At 35.5% G+C, this 18,915-nt stretch overlaps 1 protein-coding gene across 1 annotated transcript in view; it reads right to left on the bottom strand.

Annotated features, from left to right (window-relative positions):
- Window positions 1-18,915, bottom strand: part of UBA6 (ubiquitin like modifier activating enzyme 6) — a 76,633-nt gene that overhangs the window by 35,733 nt on the left and 21,985 nt on the right. The window contains exons 10-14 of the mRNA XM_074229331.1: window positions 17,870-17,973; window positions 15,335-15,397; window positions 14,471-14,547; window positions 5,924-5,990; window positions 5,152-5,295 (exon numbers count right to left, since the gene is read on the bottom strand). Coding sequence (XP_074085432.1) covers window positions 5,152-5,295; window positions 5,924-5,990; window positions 14,471-14,547; window positions 15,335-15,397; window positions 17,870-17,973 — 455 coding nt within the window. The remainder of the gene's footprint in view (window positions 1-5,151; window positions 5,296-5,923; window positions 5,991-14,470; window positions 14,548-15,334; window positions 15,398-17,869; window positions 17,974-18,915) is intronic.

The following is an 18,915-nucleotide window of genomic DNA, read 5'->3' as shown; positions in this document are numbered from 1 at the left end:
TAAAAGCTGCCAGAAACAAACAATTCAACTACTGAGGCTCCATAGTCAGGATTATACAGGATCTGGCAGCATCTACATTAAGGGCTCGTGGGGATGGAATATGATATTACGGAAGGCAAAAGATCTTGGTTTACAACCGAGAATCAACTACCCAGGAAAACTAAATATCCTCTGAATTTCAGGGGAAAAGATGAACTTTCAATGAAACAGACTTTCAAACTTTCTTATTGAAACAATCAAAGCTGAACAGAAAGTTTGATCTCCAAGTACAGGACACTCTGGTGAACCATAGAGGGGGTAGGAGAGGGACTAATTATGAGGTACTTAATGATATTGATTTTGTTTTTGGTTTTTTTTTTTGCAAGGCAATGGGGTTAAGTGGCTTGCCCAAGGCCATACATCTAGGTAATTATTAAGTGTCTGAGGCCGGATTTGAACTCAGGTACTCCTGACTCCAGGGCTGGTGCTCTATCCACTGTGCCACCTAGCTGCCCCTACTTAATGATATTGAACTATTTGTATTCCTGCATGGGAAGAAGATATTTATAACTCATATGAACTTTATAAGAACTGTTAGAAGCATATATAGACAGGCCACAGGAAGAAGAGGAATATAATGGTATAATATAGTAAAAAAGATGGAGTCAATGGGTGATAAAGGAAAGTACTAGGAGGAAGGGAAAGGAGATAAAGAAGAAGCTAAGAAATTTCACATAAGAGTCAAGAAAAAGTTTTTTCAATGGAGTGGAAAGGGGGAAGGCAAGGGGGAATGAGTGAGCCTTCATTCTCATCAGAAATGGCTCAGAGAGGAAATAACATACACACTTAATGGGGTGAGGAAATCTATCTTACCTAGAGAAGGGATGGGATAAGGGGGAAATGGGGGGAGGGAAGGGGGTAATAGGTGACAGAAGAGAGGGAAGATCGAGGGAGAGAGTACTCAGATACAACACACTTTTGGACAGGGACAGGATGAAAGGAGAGAGAGAATAGAATAAATGAGAGTGGGGAGGAACAGAGTGGAGGTACAGCTAGTAATAGCAACTGTGGGAAAAATATTGAAGCAACCTCTCTGGTGGATTTATAATAAAGAAAGCAACTCATCCCAGAGACAGAGCCATGGGAATCTGAATACAGACTGAAGTAAATATTTTTTCCTCCCTCTATTCTTGAGGTTTCTCATCTTGTGGGGAGGGGGCTTTATGTTTACTCTTATAATACATTCAATTTCCATCAATATGTAGCATGGAAACAACGTAGAGACTATCAGACAGTCTTCTGTGGGGTGGGGGAAGGGAGGGTGGGGGCAAAAATTTCAAAATTCAAAACCTTAAAAAAAATTATAGGTAGATACTACTATTATATATAATTGGAAAACAAATAAAATGTTAATTAAAAAAATAAAATAGCAGTTATGTTGTTAATTAACATATGCTCCTCTCCATTTTAACTTGGGTACAGGACCCAGTTTTAAAATTATCCATATAAAGAGTTGCTAATCTAAAATATGAGATCCTTGTCCAATGATTGCCTTAAGATATTGCTAATAAGAAAATGAACTGTACCAACAATGATATCTTTGCCTTAAATAATGGCAAAATATGTAAGTAGGTTTCAGTTAGGCGAAAGGATTTACAGGATCTCCTTAGAAGTAGATAGATGAGTTAGGGTCATCAAGAGACAAAAAAATCAGTAAGAAACAATTTAATGGGATAAGTGGTAATCTTGCCTTATGGTCTTAATAATTAGTATAAGTAAAAGGACAATTTCTTAAGGGACGATCACTTAGCAAACAAAAATTTCCAAAGGATGAAGGGCTGGAGAGAGAACTGAGTGATGCTTTAGGGTCAAATAAAGAGCTGGTAACGAAGTGAAGGTGACTTCTGTGGTTTCAGGAAAAGAAAAGTCTAAAGGCAAGTGAGTGAGGAAGGAGTGTAGGGGGAATACTGAAATAGAAGGAAAAGAAAAGAGGTCTTACTTTGGAGATGGGAAGGAGTTCAACTGATGAATGCTACATAAGTGAAGAGGGAGATGAGATGCTACACTGGATGGAGTCTGGGAGCTTGGTGCTTAAAAATGCTTATTTATCCTAGGAATGGGGGGAAGTTGGAATTCCTGGGGGCAACTGGTGTCTGCAGTGAGAAACCATGGCCCTGGAGAGGAAATTTCCAGACAAATATAGGAAAAAAAGGTCACCATGAGAGAGATTAGGGATGATCTGCATAATTAGGGTGATAGAGAGAAGAGGGGCCCTACCATGGGACAGTGTACTCCCCAACACCTGCAATAAATGGCATTTTTATTGGAGCGAGGTACCATGGAAAAGGGAATCATGGAGTATATCTGACAAAGCAGTGGCAGAAAGTGTGTAGAGGAAAGAACCTAGAAGAACCTAGAATAGATATCTTGGAAACTTTGGTAGCACAAAGAGAAAAGAGAGACTAGATAGTGAGAGCATTCATGAAATCAGAGAATGGGCATCCAGAGTGACAAGAAAGAGAAGATGGATAATGAAGAGAGCAAGAGAAATTCTTTTTGGAAAGGGGCAAAAAAAAAAAAAAGAGAAAGGGGAAGGAATCTACTTGACAAGAGGAAAAGAGAAAGGGAAGAAATATATAACCAGATAAGAATATTAGAAAGGAACTAATAGGGATAACAAATGAGAAAGAAGATTAAAGGTAAGAGGAAGAGAGTCAGTGGGAATGGGGTCATCTTTAAAATTAAAGTGGCACTTTTTGTGACAGCTAAGAATAGGAAATAGGAGACGGATCCCATGGATTGGGAATGGCTATACACACACATGCCACATGAATGTAATGGAATACTGATGTTATGAATATAGAGAAACAAAGAAAGGTCTATATAAACTAGTGAAGAAAACAGCCAAGAAGGCAATATATTCAGAAACTAAAACAATGCAAATGGAAAGAATTACATAACAAAAAAATCAGAAGTATGGGTTAAAAACATTTTAAGATACTTAGGACTAAAATGAAGAGATATGAGAAGATACTCCTCACCTATCTAAATGGCAAGGTGGGATGTTCACAGCTATAGATTACAAGTGTTTTCAGACTTTTTCAATATATTGATTAGTTGTTCTGTTTTTTCCCCCTTTCTGAAATAAACCCACTAGGATGGCTCTTTGGGAAGGGGAGAAGGAATACTATGTAAAATGTAGAAACTCAAAATATCAATAAAACCATTTAAAAACATCAATGTAAAGGAAAATAACACTGGAAAAACCAGAAAAAAAAAGACTCCAAAACTCTGATCAATGCAGCAACTAATCATGACTTTAGAAGAGGATGACATAGCATGTTGCCTCCAGCTATTTGGTATAGAGGATAAATATGGAATGAAGCATATATTTTTCAGACATAGTCAAAACATCCATTTGTGATTGTACTTGTTACAAAGGAGGGTTCTATTTGAATAGATGGGGGTGGGGAGAGAAGAAACCAGTTAGAAGTGACAATGTCATAAGAAAAGAGCATCAATAAAATAATTAAAAGGAACCAAAAGGATACTGATTATCAAAATTTTAAAGAGCAGTTTAAATCATGCAAAGGAATTGCCACAGTGAAGAAGTATGGCATCAGAAACAATACTGCTTTGTATTGATAGAATTATAATTGTATTGATAGAATTATAATTGATAGAATGATAGAACAATAAGAGCATTACCAACTCAGAATAGCGGAGTATAACAGAAGAAAGAAAAGTGCAAAAGGAATGCTATGTGATCCAATTATGTTAGATCATCCGAATAACATTTAAAGATGAAACTGGGAGAAGGAAAAAAAAGGAAAGACATATATGTGTTTTTATAGTACAAAGTTATACTGCACTGAGGTGTTGGAAGAGAAAATTCATCAGTGGATTTACTAGAAGTGACAATTTCAAAAGCACTGCAAGGGTCAATTTTAAGATTATTTAAAAAAGGAAAGGATACTAAATGGCTGCAAAAAATCATCAACTGAGAACTGCTAAACAAATTGTGCTATGTAAATGTAATGAAATATTGCTGCACTGTAAGAAATGAGAATATGAAAGATTCAGATAAACACAGGAAGATTTGTATGAGCAAGTGAAAGATCATAATCAAGAAAATAGGGTAAATGAAAATGCTTAAAGGTAAATGTACTCAAAATTAATTGTAGTGAACAATCTTCATTTCAGAGGATTAAATATATATCATTTCTACCAATATGGGTCAGGAAAGGGTAAGCGATGAGTAGAGGGAGAAGTAGGACCACATAGAAAATACTGTCTCATTGGTCTATTTTGACATTTTTATTTGTTATAAGGACTCAAAAATAAACTTTTTGGGGAGGGAAACATTAAATAATTGTGTCAATAACAAAAGGCATTAATTTTTATGTTTTTAAAAAAATTATTTTATTTATTTAAGTTAAGTGACTTGCCCAAGGTCACACAGCTAGGCAATTGTTAAAGTGTTTGAGGCTGGATTTGAACTCAGGGATGGCGTTCTATCCACTGTGCCATCTGGCTGCCCAAGGTATTAATTTTTTTTTAAAGTTTTTGTAAGGCAATGGGGTTAAGTGGCTTGCCCAAGGCCTAACAGCTAGTTAAGTGTCTGAAGCCAGATTTGAACTCAGGTATTCCTGACTCCAGGGCCGGTGCTCTATCCACTGTGCCATCTAGCCACTCCCCAAGGCATTAATTTTTAAAAAAGTATATCGACATCCTTTTTAGCAATACAAAGATTGCTGTCTGTTTTTCTTTTCTTTCTAGTGTGCTTCAAAAGAAGTATTAATACTTTCATAAGCTCTAAAAGAAAGGAAACTGTAGGATCATATAATCAAAGGTACCTTATTTACAGAATAACTACATCAGGGATTCTAAACCTTTCTTTTCTATCATGTCCTTTTGTAGACTGCAGAAACTTATGGGTCCCTTTTCAGAATGTTTTAAAATTCACAAAACATAAATTATCAAGGAAACCAATTATTTGAATGAAATACTCAAAATATTAAAAAGACATGTTCACAGATTTCATAAATTCCTGATTTACATTATGTTTTGATAATACTGTTATATTACAAAGACAAACTATTTAGGTTCTTTTGATAGAAAAATTCTATTGAAGCATTAAAATATAAAACAGTACCAAAATACAAAACTAACCCACTGGCATAAGGGAGAAAATTTTCCTGTCACAGCTTTCAATACTTCTTGGCTGGCAATTCCTCCTACTGCTGCAGCCAGGGGAGCTAAGAAGCCTTGAGAAGTCCAGGAAAGCCAATTCACAATGTTATCATCTACTTCAGGCTGAAAAATAATCCAGGAAAGGCAATGAACAATAGTATTTTTATAGAACAGATCATTAAAACTTTACTGACATTACCAATGGTCTACTTCCAAAAAGACTGCCTATCAAAAAAGGAGGAAAAACCCATGTGGAAGGTACTGTTAGTGAGGTGATATAGATGCAAAGTCAAAACTGACATAGGTCCCTCTTCTCAAGGCATTTACACTATAGCATGAATGGAGGGCTATGGAGGGAAGGATTAGAACATGCATACAGCTAAGTAAACACAAGATGTACACTGAGTACTTTGGGACAGAGTAGAGTCCTAACAAGTGGGAGAAACAGCAAACACCTCCTGTAGGAGTAGTACTTGAATTATGCCTTTAAGAAGGCTGGACACCTAGGAAATGAAGGTAAAAGAGAAAGAACATTAGTTAGTTAGTGTGGAATGTCAGGGTAGAGCTGGGATATAGTGTACATGAACTGCTCTATGACATCTACTTTAAAAGACAGTTTAAAGTGAGAATGTGAAGCTGGCTTCCGAACAAGAGTTCATATTAACCTCTGAAATTTCCTGAGAATGGGAGAAATTAATAAATGCTGGTTAAGTTCTAAGGTCCTAAAATTAGAAGCTTACAAGAAACTTACCTTCTCCTGCAAGGTTGCACTTATGGATGTTGCTAGTTTCAATAATTCTCCAGAATCCTGGCGGCATCTAGCACGCAACAAAAAAGAACAACCATCAAAGATCAAAAGGCTCCAAATTTGTATGCTTTAAACATTGATTCATATTTAAACTAAGAAAGGAGGCAGTGTGATTGGAAAAAACACACTGGTATTGGAGTCCAGAGAAGTCTCAGTTCAAATCCCACCTCTGATACTTAATTAGTTGTGTTAACTATCTTAATTTCTTTGAGCCTCAGTTTCCTTATCTATAATATGTTCCTCTCATATGGTTATTGGGGTGATCAAAGTAGAAAATATATAAATCTAAACTTTAAGGAGAATATATAAACCTTTGTAAACATTAAAGTGCTACATAAATACAAGCTATTATTACTTACAATAAATAAGACAACAATTTCATTTAACATATAATAATGACAATTCAACTATTTTTCTAAGATTCCAGAATTTAACATCTGACCATGTCTAATTTCTTCAATAGTACCCAATCCCCTCTAGGGGGCAGAAAAAATAAATTTCCTTCTTTTAACAGTGATTTCATGCTGGCTCCAATCTTGTCTTTCCTGATTGATTTTCCACTACTCCCATTGAGGCACTCACAAAGTAGCCTATTTGCTGTTCTCTCCACATGACATTTCCTCTCCTGCTTCTGTACTTTTATCCATGTCCTATGCCTAGAAGTCTCTGCTGAGTGAGATTCCACCTCCTACTTGAAGCCTTTCCTGAAACATATTAGTTGGTTAGTGTTGGTTAGTATTCTCCCTGCTTCCGTTGAAGCTACTTTGTATCTAGGTTGTATCCATTTTTATCCTTAGCCCTGAGCTGATACAACATAAGTGCTTAAGCAATAGGACCAATTTGAATTTACTCTCCTCACCAAAGGCTAGCTTTTGGAAAACTTTTTTAAAAGGCTCAAAAAAGAGAAAAATGTCTGAAAAAAGAGAAAAATGTCTGTTATCAAAGAAGAGGAAAAAGAACTTTGTGTATTCTGTGAATTTTAGAAAAGGATTAATACCAAACTGATATTAAGAAATTATTTGAATAGCTCTAAAATTTGGTCCATGTGACACTTTTCTCAAGGATTTCTATCAAATTCAGCCTTAAAAAGTTCCCTTTGTACCACAAGGCATAGCTGCCACCACTACCACCATGACATCCTCTCTCTCCATATATATATATATATAACTTCAATTAAGTTTCATAATCTAAAAAGAACAGGGAAGGTATAATAGAGACTAGAAAACCGAAGTTTAGAGATTTTTTTAAAGCTAAGCGGGGGGGGGGGGGGGGGCAGCTACCAAACAATGAAAACGTGACTGCCAGAACACCCAAAAGTCCATGCTGAAAAGATGCCATCAGATCTGGTCTGAGCTGGGCAGGGCATTTATGATATCACAGGACAACCACCTCCCTTCATGATTTCTGATTCCAAGTTCAAATGCTCTTGCCATTCTACCATACTGTCTCTTTTTTTAAATTAATTTTTATTAAAGATATTGAGTTTTACAATTTTCCCACCAATCTTACTTCCCTCCCCCCACGGAAAGCAATCTGTCAGTCTTTACTCTATTTCCATGTTGTACCTTGATCCAAATTGGCTGTGATGAGAGAGAAATCATATCCTTAGAGAAGAAACAAGAATTCTAAGAGGTAACAAGATCAGACAATAAGATTTTTTTTTTCTAAATTAAAGGGAATAATCCTTGAACTTTGTTCAAACTCCACAGCTCCTCATCTGGATACAGATGGCACTCTCCCTTGCAGACAGCCAAAAATTGTTCCTGATTCTTGCACTGATGGAATGCGCAAGTCCTTCAAGGTTGATCATCACTCCCATGTTGCTGTTAGTTAGCGTATAGTGTTTTTCTGGTTCTGCTCATCTCACTCAGCATCAGTTCATGCAAATCACTCCAGGCTTCCCTGAATTCCCATCCCTCCTGGTTTCTAATAGAACAATAGTGTTCCATGACATATATATACCAGTTTGCTAAGCCATTCCCCAATTGAAGGACATTTACTGGATTTCCAATTCTTTGCCACCACAAACAGGGCTGCTATAAATATTTTTGTACAAGTAATGTTTTTACCCTTCTTCAACTCTTCAGGATATAGACCCAGTAGTGGTATTGCTGGATCAAAGGGTATGTACATTTTTGTTGCCCTTTGGGTGCAGTTCCAAATAGCTCTCCAGAAGGGTTGGTTGAGTACATAGCTCCACCAACAGTGTTATAGCGTCCCAGATTTCCATAACCCTTACAACTATCATTATCCTTTCTGGTCATATTGGCCAATCTGAGAGGTATGAGGTGGTACCTCAGAGAAGCTTTAATTTGCATTTCTCTAAAAATTAATGATTTTAGAGCATTTTCTCATATGGCTATGAATTGCTTTGATCTCATCTGTAAATTGCCTTTGCATATCCTTTGACCATTTGTCAATTGGGGAATGGCTTTGTTTTAAAAATGACTTCAGTTCTCTGTATATTTTAGAAACGAGTCCTTTGTCAGAATCATTAGTTGTAATGACTGTTTCCCAATTTACATTTCTTTTGATCTTGGTTACAGTGGTTTTATCTGTGCAAAAGCTTTTTAATATAATCGAAATCATCTAATTGGTTTTTGGTGTTCTCCAACTCTTCCTTAGTCATAAACTGCTCCCCTTTCCATAGATCTAACAGGTAAACTAGTCCTTGATCTTCTAATTTGCTTAGTAGTTTTTTTATGTCTAAGTCCTGTAATGATTTGGAACTTATCTTGGTAAAGGGTGTTAGGTGTTGGTCTAATCTAAGTTTCTTCCATACTAACTTCCAATTATCCCAGCAGTTTTCATCAAAGAGGGAGTTTTTATCCCAATGCTGGACTCTTTGGGTTTACCAAGCAGCAGATTACTACAATCATCTCCTGCTTTTACACCTAGTCTATTCCACCGGTACACCACTCTATTTCTTAGCCAATACCAGTTTTGATGACTGATGTTTTATAATTTTAGATCAGGTAGGGCTAAGCCACCTTCTTTTGCACTGTTTTTCATTAAGCTCCTATTTCTCCATATGAATTTACTTACAATTTTTTCTAGCTCATTAAAGTTAATTTTTTGGAATTTTGATTGGTAGGGCACTAAGCAGATAATTTAGTTTTGGTAGAATTGTCATTTTTATTATATTAGCTCTACCTATCCACGAGCAGTTGATATCTGACCAGTTATTTAAATCTGATTTAATTTGTCTGAGAAGCAATTTATAATTGTTTTCAAAAAAATTCTGAGTCTGTCTTGGCAAATAGACTCCCAAGTATTTTATATTGTCTGAGGTTTCTTTGAATGGGATTTCTCTTTCTAGCTCTCCCTGCTGTATCTTACTAGACATACATAGAAAAGCTGAAGATTTATGAGGGTTTATTTTATAACCTGCAACTTTGCTAAAATTGCTAATTGTTTCCAGTAGTTTTTTGGATTTCTTAGGATTCTCTAGCTATACCATCATATCTTCTGCAAAGAATGAGTTTTGTCTCTTCCTTTCCAATTCTAATTCCTTCAATTTCTTTTTCTTCTCTAATTGCTGAAGCTAACATTTCTAAAATAATATTGAATAGTAGTGGTGATTATGTTTCACCCTTGTTTCACCCCTGATCTTATTGGGAATGCCTCTAGCCTCTCCTCATTGAATGTAATGCTTGTTGATGATAGATACTGCTAATTATTTTAAGGCAGTCCATTCATTCCTACACTAGAGTGTTTTTAATAGGAATGGATGCTGTATTTTGTCAAAAGCTTTGTCAGTATCTATTGATATGATCATATGATTTCTGATAGATTTCTTGTTGATATAATTGAGTATACTAAGTTTTCCAAATATTGAACCAACCCTGCATTCCTGAAATAAATCCTACTTGATCATAATGTATTACCCTGGTGATAACTTATAATCGTTTTGCTAAGATTTTATTTAAGATTTTTACATCTACATTCATCAGGGAAATAGGTCTATTCTTTCTCTGTTTTAACTCTTCCTGGTTTAGGTAACAGTACCATATTGGTTTCATAGAAAGAGTTAGGCAGAGTTCCATCTTTCCCTACTTTTCCAAAGAGTTTATATAGAATTGGAACCAATTGTTCCTTAAATGTTTGGTATAATTCATTTGTGAATCCATCAGGCCCTGGAGTTTTTTTCCTTAGGGAGTTCAATGATGGCTTGTTCAATTTCTTTTTCTGAGATAGGGTTGTTAAGGTATTTAATCTCTTCTTCATAGGGCAACTTATATTTTTGTAAATATTCATCCATTTCATTTAGATTGTCAAATTTATTGGCATAGAGTTGGGCACAATAATTTTGAATTATTACTTTAATTTCCTCCTCATTGGTGGTGAGTTCACCTTTTTCATTTATGATACTAGCAATTTGCAGTGGTTTATCAATTTTATTAGTTTATTCATAATACCAACTTTTGGTATTTTGGTATTAAATTTTTTTTTGCTTTGATCTTATTAATTTCTCATTTAAGTTTAGAATTTCTAATTTGGTATTTAATTGGGGATTTTTAATTTGTTCTTTCTCTAATTTTTTCAATGCATGTTGAGTTCATTGATTTCCTCTTTTTCCAATTTATTCATGTAAGCATTTAGAGCTATAATATATCCCGAGAGTCACTTTGAATGAATGCCATAGGTTTTGGTATGTTGTTTCATTATTATTATCTGGGATAAAATGGTTAATACTTTCTACAATTTGTTTTTTGGTCCACTCATTTTTTAAAACAAGGTTATTCAGTTTCCAATTTGTTTTGGGTCTCTATCTCCTTGGCCCAGTATTGCATGACTTTTATTGCATTGTGATCTGAGAAAGATGTATTCACTATTTCTGCCTTTCTGCAGTTGATCATTAGGTTTTTTATGTCCTAGTACATGGTCAATTTTTATATAAGTTCCATGTACTGCAGAGAAAAAGGTATATTCCTTTCTATCCCGGTTCAGTTTCCTCCATAAGTCTACCATATCTAATTTTTCTAACAATCTATTCACCTCCTTAACTTCTTTCTTGTTTATTATATGATTTATCTAGATCTGAGAGTGGGAGGTTGAGGTCTCCCACTAGTAGAGTTTTGCTGTCTATGTCTTCTTGTAGTTCTTTCAGCTTCTCCTCTAAGAATTTGGGTGCTGTCCCACTGGGTGCATATATATTCAGTATTGAAATGACTATTACTTATGGTACCCTTTATGAGGATCAAGTTTCCTTCATCTCTTTTAACGCTATCTATTTTTGCTGCTGCTTTATCTGAGATAAGGATTGCTACCCCTGCTTTTTTTACTTCAGCTGAAGCAAAATATATTTTGCTCCAACCTTTTACCTTTACTCTATATGTATCTCTCTGCTTCAAATGAGTTTCTTGTAAGCAGCATATTGTAGGATTCTGGTTTTTAATCCACTCTGCTATTTGCTTATGTTTTAAGGGAGAATTCATCCCATTCACATTCAAAGTTATGATTACTAATTCTTTATTGCCCTCCGTGCTATCTTCCCTGTTTATATTTTTCCCTTTCCCCTCTTTATCCATATTCTCCAGTATTTTATGAATACCACCCCCCCTTCAGTGTTTGCCCTCCTATATCACCCCTCCCCTTTCCCCTTCCCTTCCTTTTGTTATTTCCCCCTCACTGTCCTTCCCTTTCTGTCTCCCCCTCCCCTTTTAATACTTGAAAGGTTAGATGTTTTATAAGTTAACTGAGTATGTGTAGGTTGACTTTAAGCCAAGTCTGATGAGAAGATGATACAGGTGTTTCTCATCTGCTCCCTTCTTCCCCTCTATTGCCATAGGTTTTTTGTACCTCTTGGTGTAATGAAATTTACCCCATTCAATCTCCTCCCTCCTCCTGTCTCTTTCCTGTCCCCCTTTTTAAGGAGGTAGTGTTTTTTAGATCATTCTAAGTCATAGAAAATTCTGAGTGTCTATCCCTTCTAGTTCAGTATATTCTATTGAATAGAGTCAAAATTTCTGAGAATTATCAGAGTCTTTCTCCCAAGTGGGGTTAAGGCCAGTTACATCCCATTAGATAGCAGTATCGTGGATAGGTCATGAATGTCCATCATTTCTGGCTAGTTATATTCTCTCTGTTCAAGTTAAAATTCTCAAGATTTATGAGAATCTTTTTTCCCCAATGCTGGGATATAGCCAGTTTCAACTTACTGGATAGCATTTTTTCCCCTTTTACCACCTGCCCCCCCCCCTTTACCTTTTCATGTGTCTCTTGAACCTCCTGTTTGATGTCCAAATTTTCTGTTTAGCTCTGGTCTATTCATCAGAAATTTTTGGAATTCTTCCATTTTGTTAAATGTCCATCTATTTCCCTGGAAGAGAAGGCTCAGCTTTGCAGGAAAGTAGATTCTTGGCTGCATTCCAAGCTTCCTTGCCTTTCAAAACATCTCCTTCCAGGCTCTTTGATCCCTTAATGTAGATACAGCCAGGTCCTGCATGATCCTTACTGTGGCTCCTTGATATTTAAGTTGTTTCTTTTCTTTTATCTGATAGTTCTGGAGTTTGGCCACAACATTCCTTGGTGTTTTCATTTTAGGATCTTTTTCTGGTGGGGATTGATGTGCTCTTTCAATAACTACTTTGTCCTCTGATTCCATGATATCAGGGCAGTTTTCCATCACTAGATCCTGTAATATTAATTCCAGGCTTTTTTTCCTCTTCAATGTTTCAGGAAGTCCTATAATTTTCAGGTTGCCCCTCTTCGACCTATTCTCGAGGTCAGTGGTTTTGTTGATGAGGTATTTTACATTTTCTTCTATTTTTCTGATTTTGTTTCACTGACTCTTGTTGTCTCATGAAGTCATTAGTTTCTATAGAGTGTATTCTTTTCTTTGGGGAGTTCTCTTCATTAACCTTTCGCAATTCCTTTTCCAATTGGTCAACTGTATTTTTGAAAGAGCTTTCCATTTGAGCAATTGAGGTTTTGAGAGAATTATTTTCTTTTTGCATTTGCCCAATTAAGGATCTGAGAGAATTATTCTCATTTTGTATTTGTCCAACTGAGGATCTGAGAGATTTACTCTCCCTTTGTATTTGTCCAATTGTACTTTCTAAGGTTTTTGTTTTTTTGTTGCAAGTTATTGTCTCTCCCAAATTTTTAAGCTCCTTCCTTATTTCTTCAAGGAAGTCTTTCTGTGCTGAAGACCAGATCATATTCTCCTCAGAGGTTCCAGGTCTCTCTGAGTTAGGGTCTTTCCCTTACAGGAATTTTTCTATGGATCCACCTTTCTGCTGACCCTTCCTCATTTTGCTAGGACCTTGAGTTGGGGAGGGGCTGGTCCACAGATCTTGGGATGATAGAGGCTTTACTCACTGAGTGCAATTTCTCTGGCTGGCCAGTAGGAGTGTTGGCTGCTTCCTCTGGAGTGTCTGACCTTGGTTGAGGCCTTCTCCCTTTGTTTGAATGGAAGAGTTGGAGCTATTGAATTCTTTTGCCTTCAATCAATGGTGGGCTTTACCCTGGCCTGAGGTCATTGGTCAGCTGGGCTGGTTCTTCTGCTCACACACCTGGGCCTGAGGCAGAAGTAGTTTGCATTTGTTTCTTCAGGAAGAGGTCTGAGCTGTAATGAAGGCGTGGACTCTGAGTTCCTCAGATCAGAGGAGCCTAGGGATGGTGTCCACAGCTCTCCTGCACCGAACTCTCCCCCCAGCCCTGTTTGAAAGCTCCAGAGGGAATGCACCAACACCAGTGCCTCTACTCCCTACCTGACTCAAGCCCCTGCCATCTAGCCCCATCACTGATCCAGCAGGTCTGGCTCTTGGGCCCTCAGACTCCTGGTTCCAATTCAGCTGTTAATCTGGTTGATCAGGGGCTGAGCCTCCCCTCTGAGCCCAGACTCACCCACCCAAATTCGCCCAATGCTGCTGTGGGAGACAAATCCTGAGGTAGATGTTCTTTCTCCTGGCTTTTCTTTCTGGGTTTTGTGGATTGGATTTCTTTTAAGAGGTTTGTTTCATATGATATATGGGGAAAAAGATCAGGAGACTTTAGAACTGTGCCTGTCTTCTCTCTGCCATCTTGGCTGGAAGTCCCCATACTGTCTCTTTACTGTATTCATTTTTATTTAAGTTAACTGTCTCACATGCAAATATAGAATCTAATATATAGATGTCAGAAAAGTGGACCCAAAATCCCCAAATGGACTACAAAGCAAAAAATAAACAGCTATATTCTAGAAGTTAAAGAAAAAAAAATGATTCACGAGTTCTCAATATATATATATATAAATATATATATATATATATATATATATATATATATATATATATGGATACTTAAGAAAATAATAATTCACTGGATATGGACAATGATAAAACCGGACACAGTGCAGGTGATTAGTAAACACCAGAAGGAAAAAAATTGATTGCCTTATTTCACTTTGTTCCTTCTGTGTCAAAAAAGGACAAACAACTTTTGTTGGGTGGTTATGTAGCTCAAATTTCAATTAACAGATCCAAGACACTACTCAAAAAATATTACCCAATATTTGGCTTTCGATTGTAGTTTTCCTGGAATTGGTCCAGGGCAAGCATGGCAGCATGGATCTGTAGAGGTGCCTATTCAGAAGAAAGGGGAATCACAATACAATGTCAATACACATTTTATCCTCAATATTGGTATTAAAAATGACAATAATAACAAAGAAAAGAAAAAAGCATCAAGTTCTGATCCCTCATTTTACAGATGAGGAAAATGAACCCCTAGGAGAGAATGTCTTTGCTCAAAGCTCTAGAGCTGGAAGGGACCTAAGGCCTTCTAGTTAAATTTTTACCAATAGGGAATCAGAAGACCAGAGAATGTAAAGTGACTTGACAAGGTCACAGAACAAATCAGTAGTGGTAACTCTGCCACCAGAATTTAGGTAAGAGAACGTTCTACGTCTTTGTACCACTAAATGGGAGTTTTGCCCTAGAAGAAGGAACCTAAGGTCTATACATTCCCTATCATTATTTTGCCCTTTTATTTTCTACTTCTAATTACAAAGAATGTGAACAAGCTGAAACTACAATTCTTTCCTCAAATGTTAAGAATATCTTCTTACACTCTCTATATATTTAATTCACACTTAAATTTGAATCAAGCAATTAGATCAAGTGACTATTAAGCACCTAATAAAACAAATTATTAAGAAGAGAAAAAGCCATAGATATTTTGTATTAAAAAATAGGTGACTATCTATTATATAACTAGTTTATTGAAGATCCAATTTGTACATAAAGTTTAGATTTTACTAGGAAAACATAAACAGGACCAATTAAGAATTTCTTAGGATAATATGATATTTGCTTAAACAAAGATACACACACACTAAAATAGATGCATTCTCTCTAAAGTATTAATTACCTCAGGTTTGCTAAAATCAGCAATAAGGCAAGTTGGATGTTTTATTTGTTTCTCCAGGCATTCCTGATAGGGGGGAAAAATCACAGTAAATGATAAAATTCTTAAGTTCTAAAAAGTATTAATCAGATAATTGATATTAGTAAGAAAAGCTTCAGAAAAATTTATTTTAATGATATACAAAGAAGTAAAAATAACAAATACTCTTATCAGTTCTGTTCTGAGAAGTACTTTTCATATAAATCAATGAAAAAATGGGTAGAATAGTAGAAGAGATATCTTTGAAATGAGACAAATCCAGCCCCAAACATAGTCTGGCTAAGTGGCTCTGGGCAAGTAACTGAACCTCTGAGTGCCCTAGGAAACCTCTCTAAGAATGAAAATATTGTCAATATGTTTTGAAAAAAGGAAATTTCCTCATTGGGAATTTTCTGCATCAATGAAACAATAGGTTCAAACAACAAAACAAAGTATTTTATTAAGTCCCCATTTTTCTAGGGGGTTTGAAAGAAGTTAATTCTGAAAGAAATTAGATTGTGGGCAAAAAAATAACTGCCCTTCCCATTCTGTCTTTTTTTTGCTATTCTTTTCTCCACTTCTCTCTTCTTTCTTTTCCTTTACTCACATTAATATCTCTATCCAGCTGACTCTAAAATCTGTTGGTCTGGTCCTACTCTCTTTTGACTCCCATTCCTCACTGCCAACTGTCTGCGGAACCTAGTGACCCATATGCACTATCAGCTCTTTGAATCTAACATGTCCAAAACAAATCTTTTAGGTTGATAACTCAACAAATCTCAACTGTCCTACAGTATGTCGACTGAGGCCATAATCAGTCTTTTCCAAAAAAATGATCTTTGTATGGTGTGAATTTAAATACTGACAAACAAGAAAAAAGGAACAACAATGTAAGATTGTGAACTTATGTAGTTTGTTTAAATATTAAGTTTATTCCAATTGCTCAGATTGACAACTTTAGAGTTAACTCTTCCTTCTCCTCTTACTACAATTTATCTCATCAGATACCAAAACTTGTGCATTCTAGCTCTATACCATCTCTTAACATCTATCTCTACCATTCCCTCCACTCATGCAGTTTAATTCAGACCTCCATTAACTCTTGCCTGAGCCTGAATAATTGAAATTGAATTGAACTGAATTGAAACTGAATTCCTTTCTCCAATAGATCCTCCACAGATTTATACCAAAATAGTATTCCCAAGTATAGGTCTGACACTACTTCCCACTTAAAAGCTCTGAGGGGTTCCTTATGATCTCTAGCATTTAATTCTCTTCAGGATGGTTCTTAAGGCCCTCTGCAGTGTGGTTCCAGATTTTCTTTTCAATCATACCTTACATTATTCCTTTTCAGACAATTCTGGGCAAATCTTCATGTTGTTGTTCTATAACCTCATGGTTGGAGGTTGGTTGGAAATGCACTACGATTCTCAAATCTACTTCTTAGAATTCTTTTATTTCCCCTTTAAGATGTAGCTCAGGTGTCAGTTTCTTTCATGCTCAACAAGCAATCCTTTTCCAACCTCCCAAAGTTTCTACACTGAAAAAGTACTCTTTTTATAAAGTCTCAATGGAGGCATATTAATATATCCTCTTTAGAGACAACAGATTCATAGAAAACTCACCAGAAGTCCACTATATTATTCCCCTAAACATGTTTCCTATATTATTCTTCTGTAAGACTTAAGAATAACATTTCATTCCTATTAATGGATAAATATGGACAAATTTAACTGAAATTCACAGTATTCTTACTATTTAACAAACAAAACAAAACAATTCTTAAGTTATGCTAACTTTATTATTATAGCAGGGAATAAATCTAGCTCTAAGACTCTATTTCATCATATTTAGTATGAATGTTCTGTTATTAAAGTTAAAACTTCATTTTTTTAAAAGACCAATGCAATGGAATATTCTAGTTAACAAATATGTGATTACTAATTTTCAAACTTTCAAAATTCTTTTTATTCACAACATGGAACTTTAGTACTAAAGTGGGACAATAGAGAGCATTCTCAAACTCATTTCTTAAAAAGGAAGTTAAAGCTTAGAGTGAATTATGTAAATTGCTTCAAGGCACAGAAGTGATATGGAGCACAGTCAGGTCCTTGACTACACAGAGAATTAATGATCCTTCAATTCTATCATGCTGGCTCTTTAATTCACAATTCAGAATGTTTCAGTGACTCAGGACTGTAAAAACCATTATTATCGTCCAGTACCAGAAGAATAGAAGGGAAGATACTGACTTGAATTCAAATCACTTCCAGAAGATTTTAGCAAAGTTATTTTTAAAAAAAGGAACAAAAAATATAAACTCGGTTTTGTTACGACTTTCTTCCTTCTTGATGTGGAATGATAAAGAACAAAACAAAACAAAACAAAACAAACCTGAGTCTAATTGAAGCTCCAATTGGTTGGCTAATAATAGAAGACATAGTGCTTTCTACTTGTTCATTAGGTATTTTTTTCTAGGCATTAAATATAAATATGTATGCAACAAAAGAAAATACTTACAAAGCAAAATGTTTGAGATGTCTTAACTTGAACAGCTATACCTCCATGTAAGTATGGCTCCATTTCTGTAGTATCACCAATACTGAAAGAAAATGGTGACACCACTACCAGGGAGGGAGAAAAAAATACAGAAATCGTGAAACACAAACAGGATTTATTATCTGCTAAGACATTTCCTTCCGAAATTTTATTTCTCCTCTAAGTCAAGCATCAAACCAGATTTAAAAAATTTTGAACTATATTCTATTTCAAACAATTATCCAGATTCTATAATGAAAACATCTCAATGTCAAAGAATCTACTAATTTAAAATAGTTGTTTACTGGTAGTTAAATATGATCTCATATTTATATAAGGTTTTAAGGTTTACAAAGGATCTTTTCTCACAGATACCTAAGAGTGCAAATGAAATGATTGGTGAATTGAAGCTCAGAGATTAAAGTTATTTGTCCATAGTCACACAGCCAGTTTACAGAGAAACTCAAAACCAGGCAATTCTACCTACAAATCTGGTATTCTTTCCATTATGTTATACTGGCTCTCTACTTTATAGGTAATATTTAATTCTGGCTTATTAGATTTTTTTGGTATGAATCCATTTAATACTAATTAGTAATAACAACATAGTTAAATGGAACCTTATTTAAAGGTATTTTATATATGTTATATCATCTAATCCTCAAAACTAGAGATAACTTACATGAACTGATAGCTTACATATGAACAAAGTGAAACTCAAGTAACTAATTTGTCCTTGGGCCACAGATCTAGTAACTTCTAGAGGCAGGATTACAATTCCGGTCATTCATCTTTCTAAGTATAGTACTTTTTTTTTTACTACACCAAACCAATTTCTCAAATGCCTCAAAATGCTGAACTAAATTTCCTTTCAAGTAGGATCCCTATGTCAATCTACTCTATAGCATAGTCTGAATAAATGTTTTCCATCCCACTTGATTTTGCCTCTGAGATAATAAGGATAAATTCTTTTGAGTAATGATGAATATTTCACAAGAAGGTTTTGCAATGTCATCTTATTACTATCA

This window comes from Macrotis lagotis, chromosome 3 (genome assembly GCF_037893015.1).
Source record: "Macrotis lagotis isolate mMagLag1 chromosome 3, bilby.v1.9.chrom.fasta, whole genome shotgun sequence".
In the NCBI taxonomy this organism is placed as follows: domain Eukaryota; kingdom Metazoa; phylum Chordata; class Mammalia; order Peramelemorphia; family Peramelidae; genus Macrotis; species Macrotis lagotis.
This window is presented reverse-complemented; position numbering and strand designations above follow the sequence as displayed.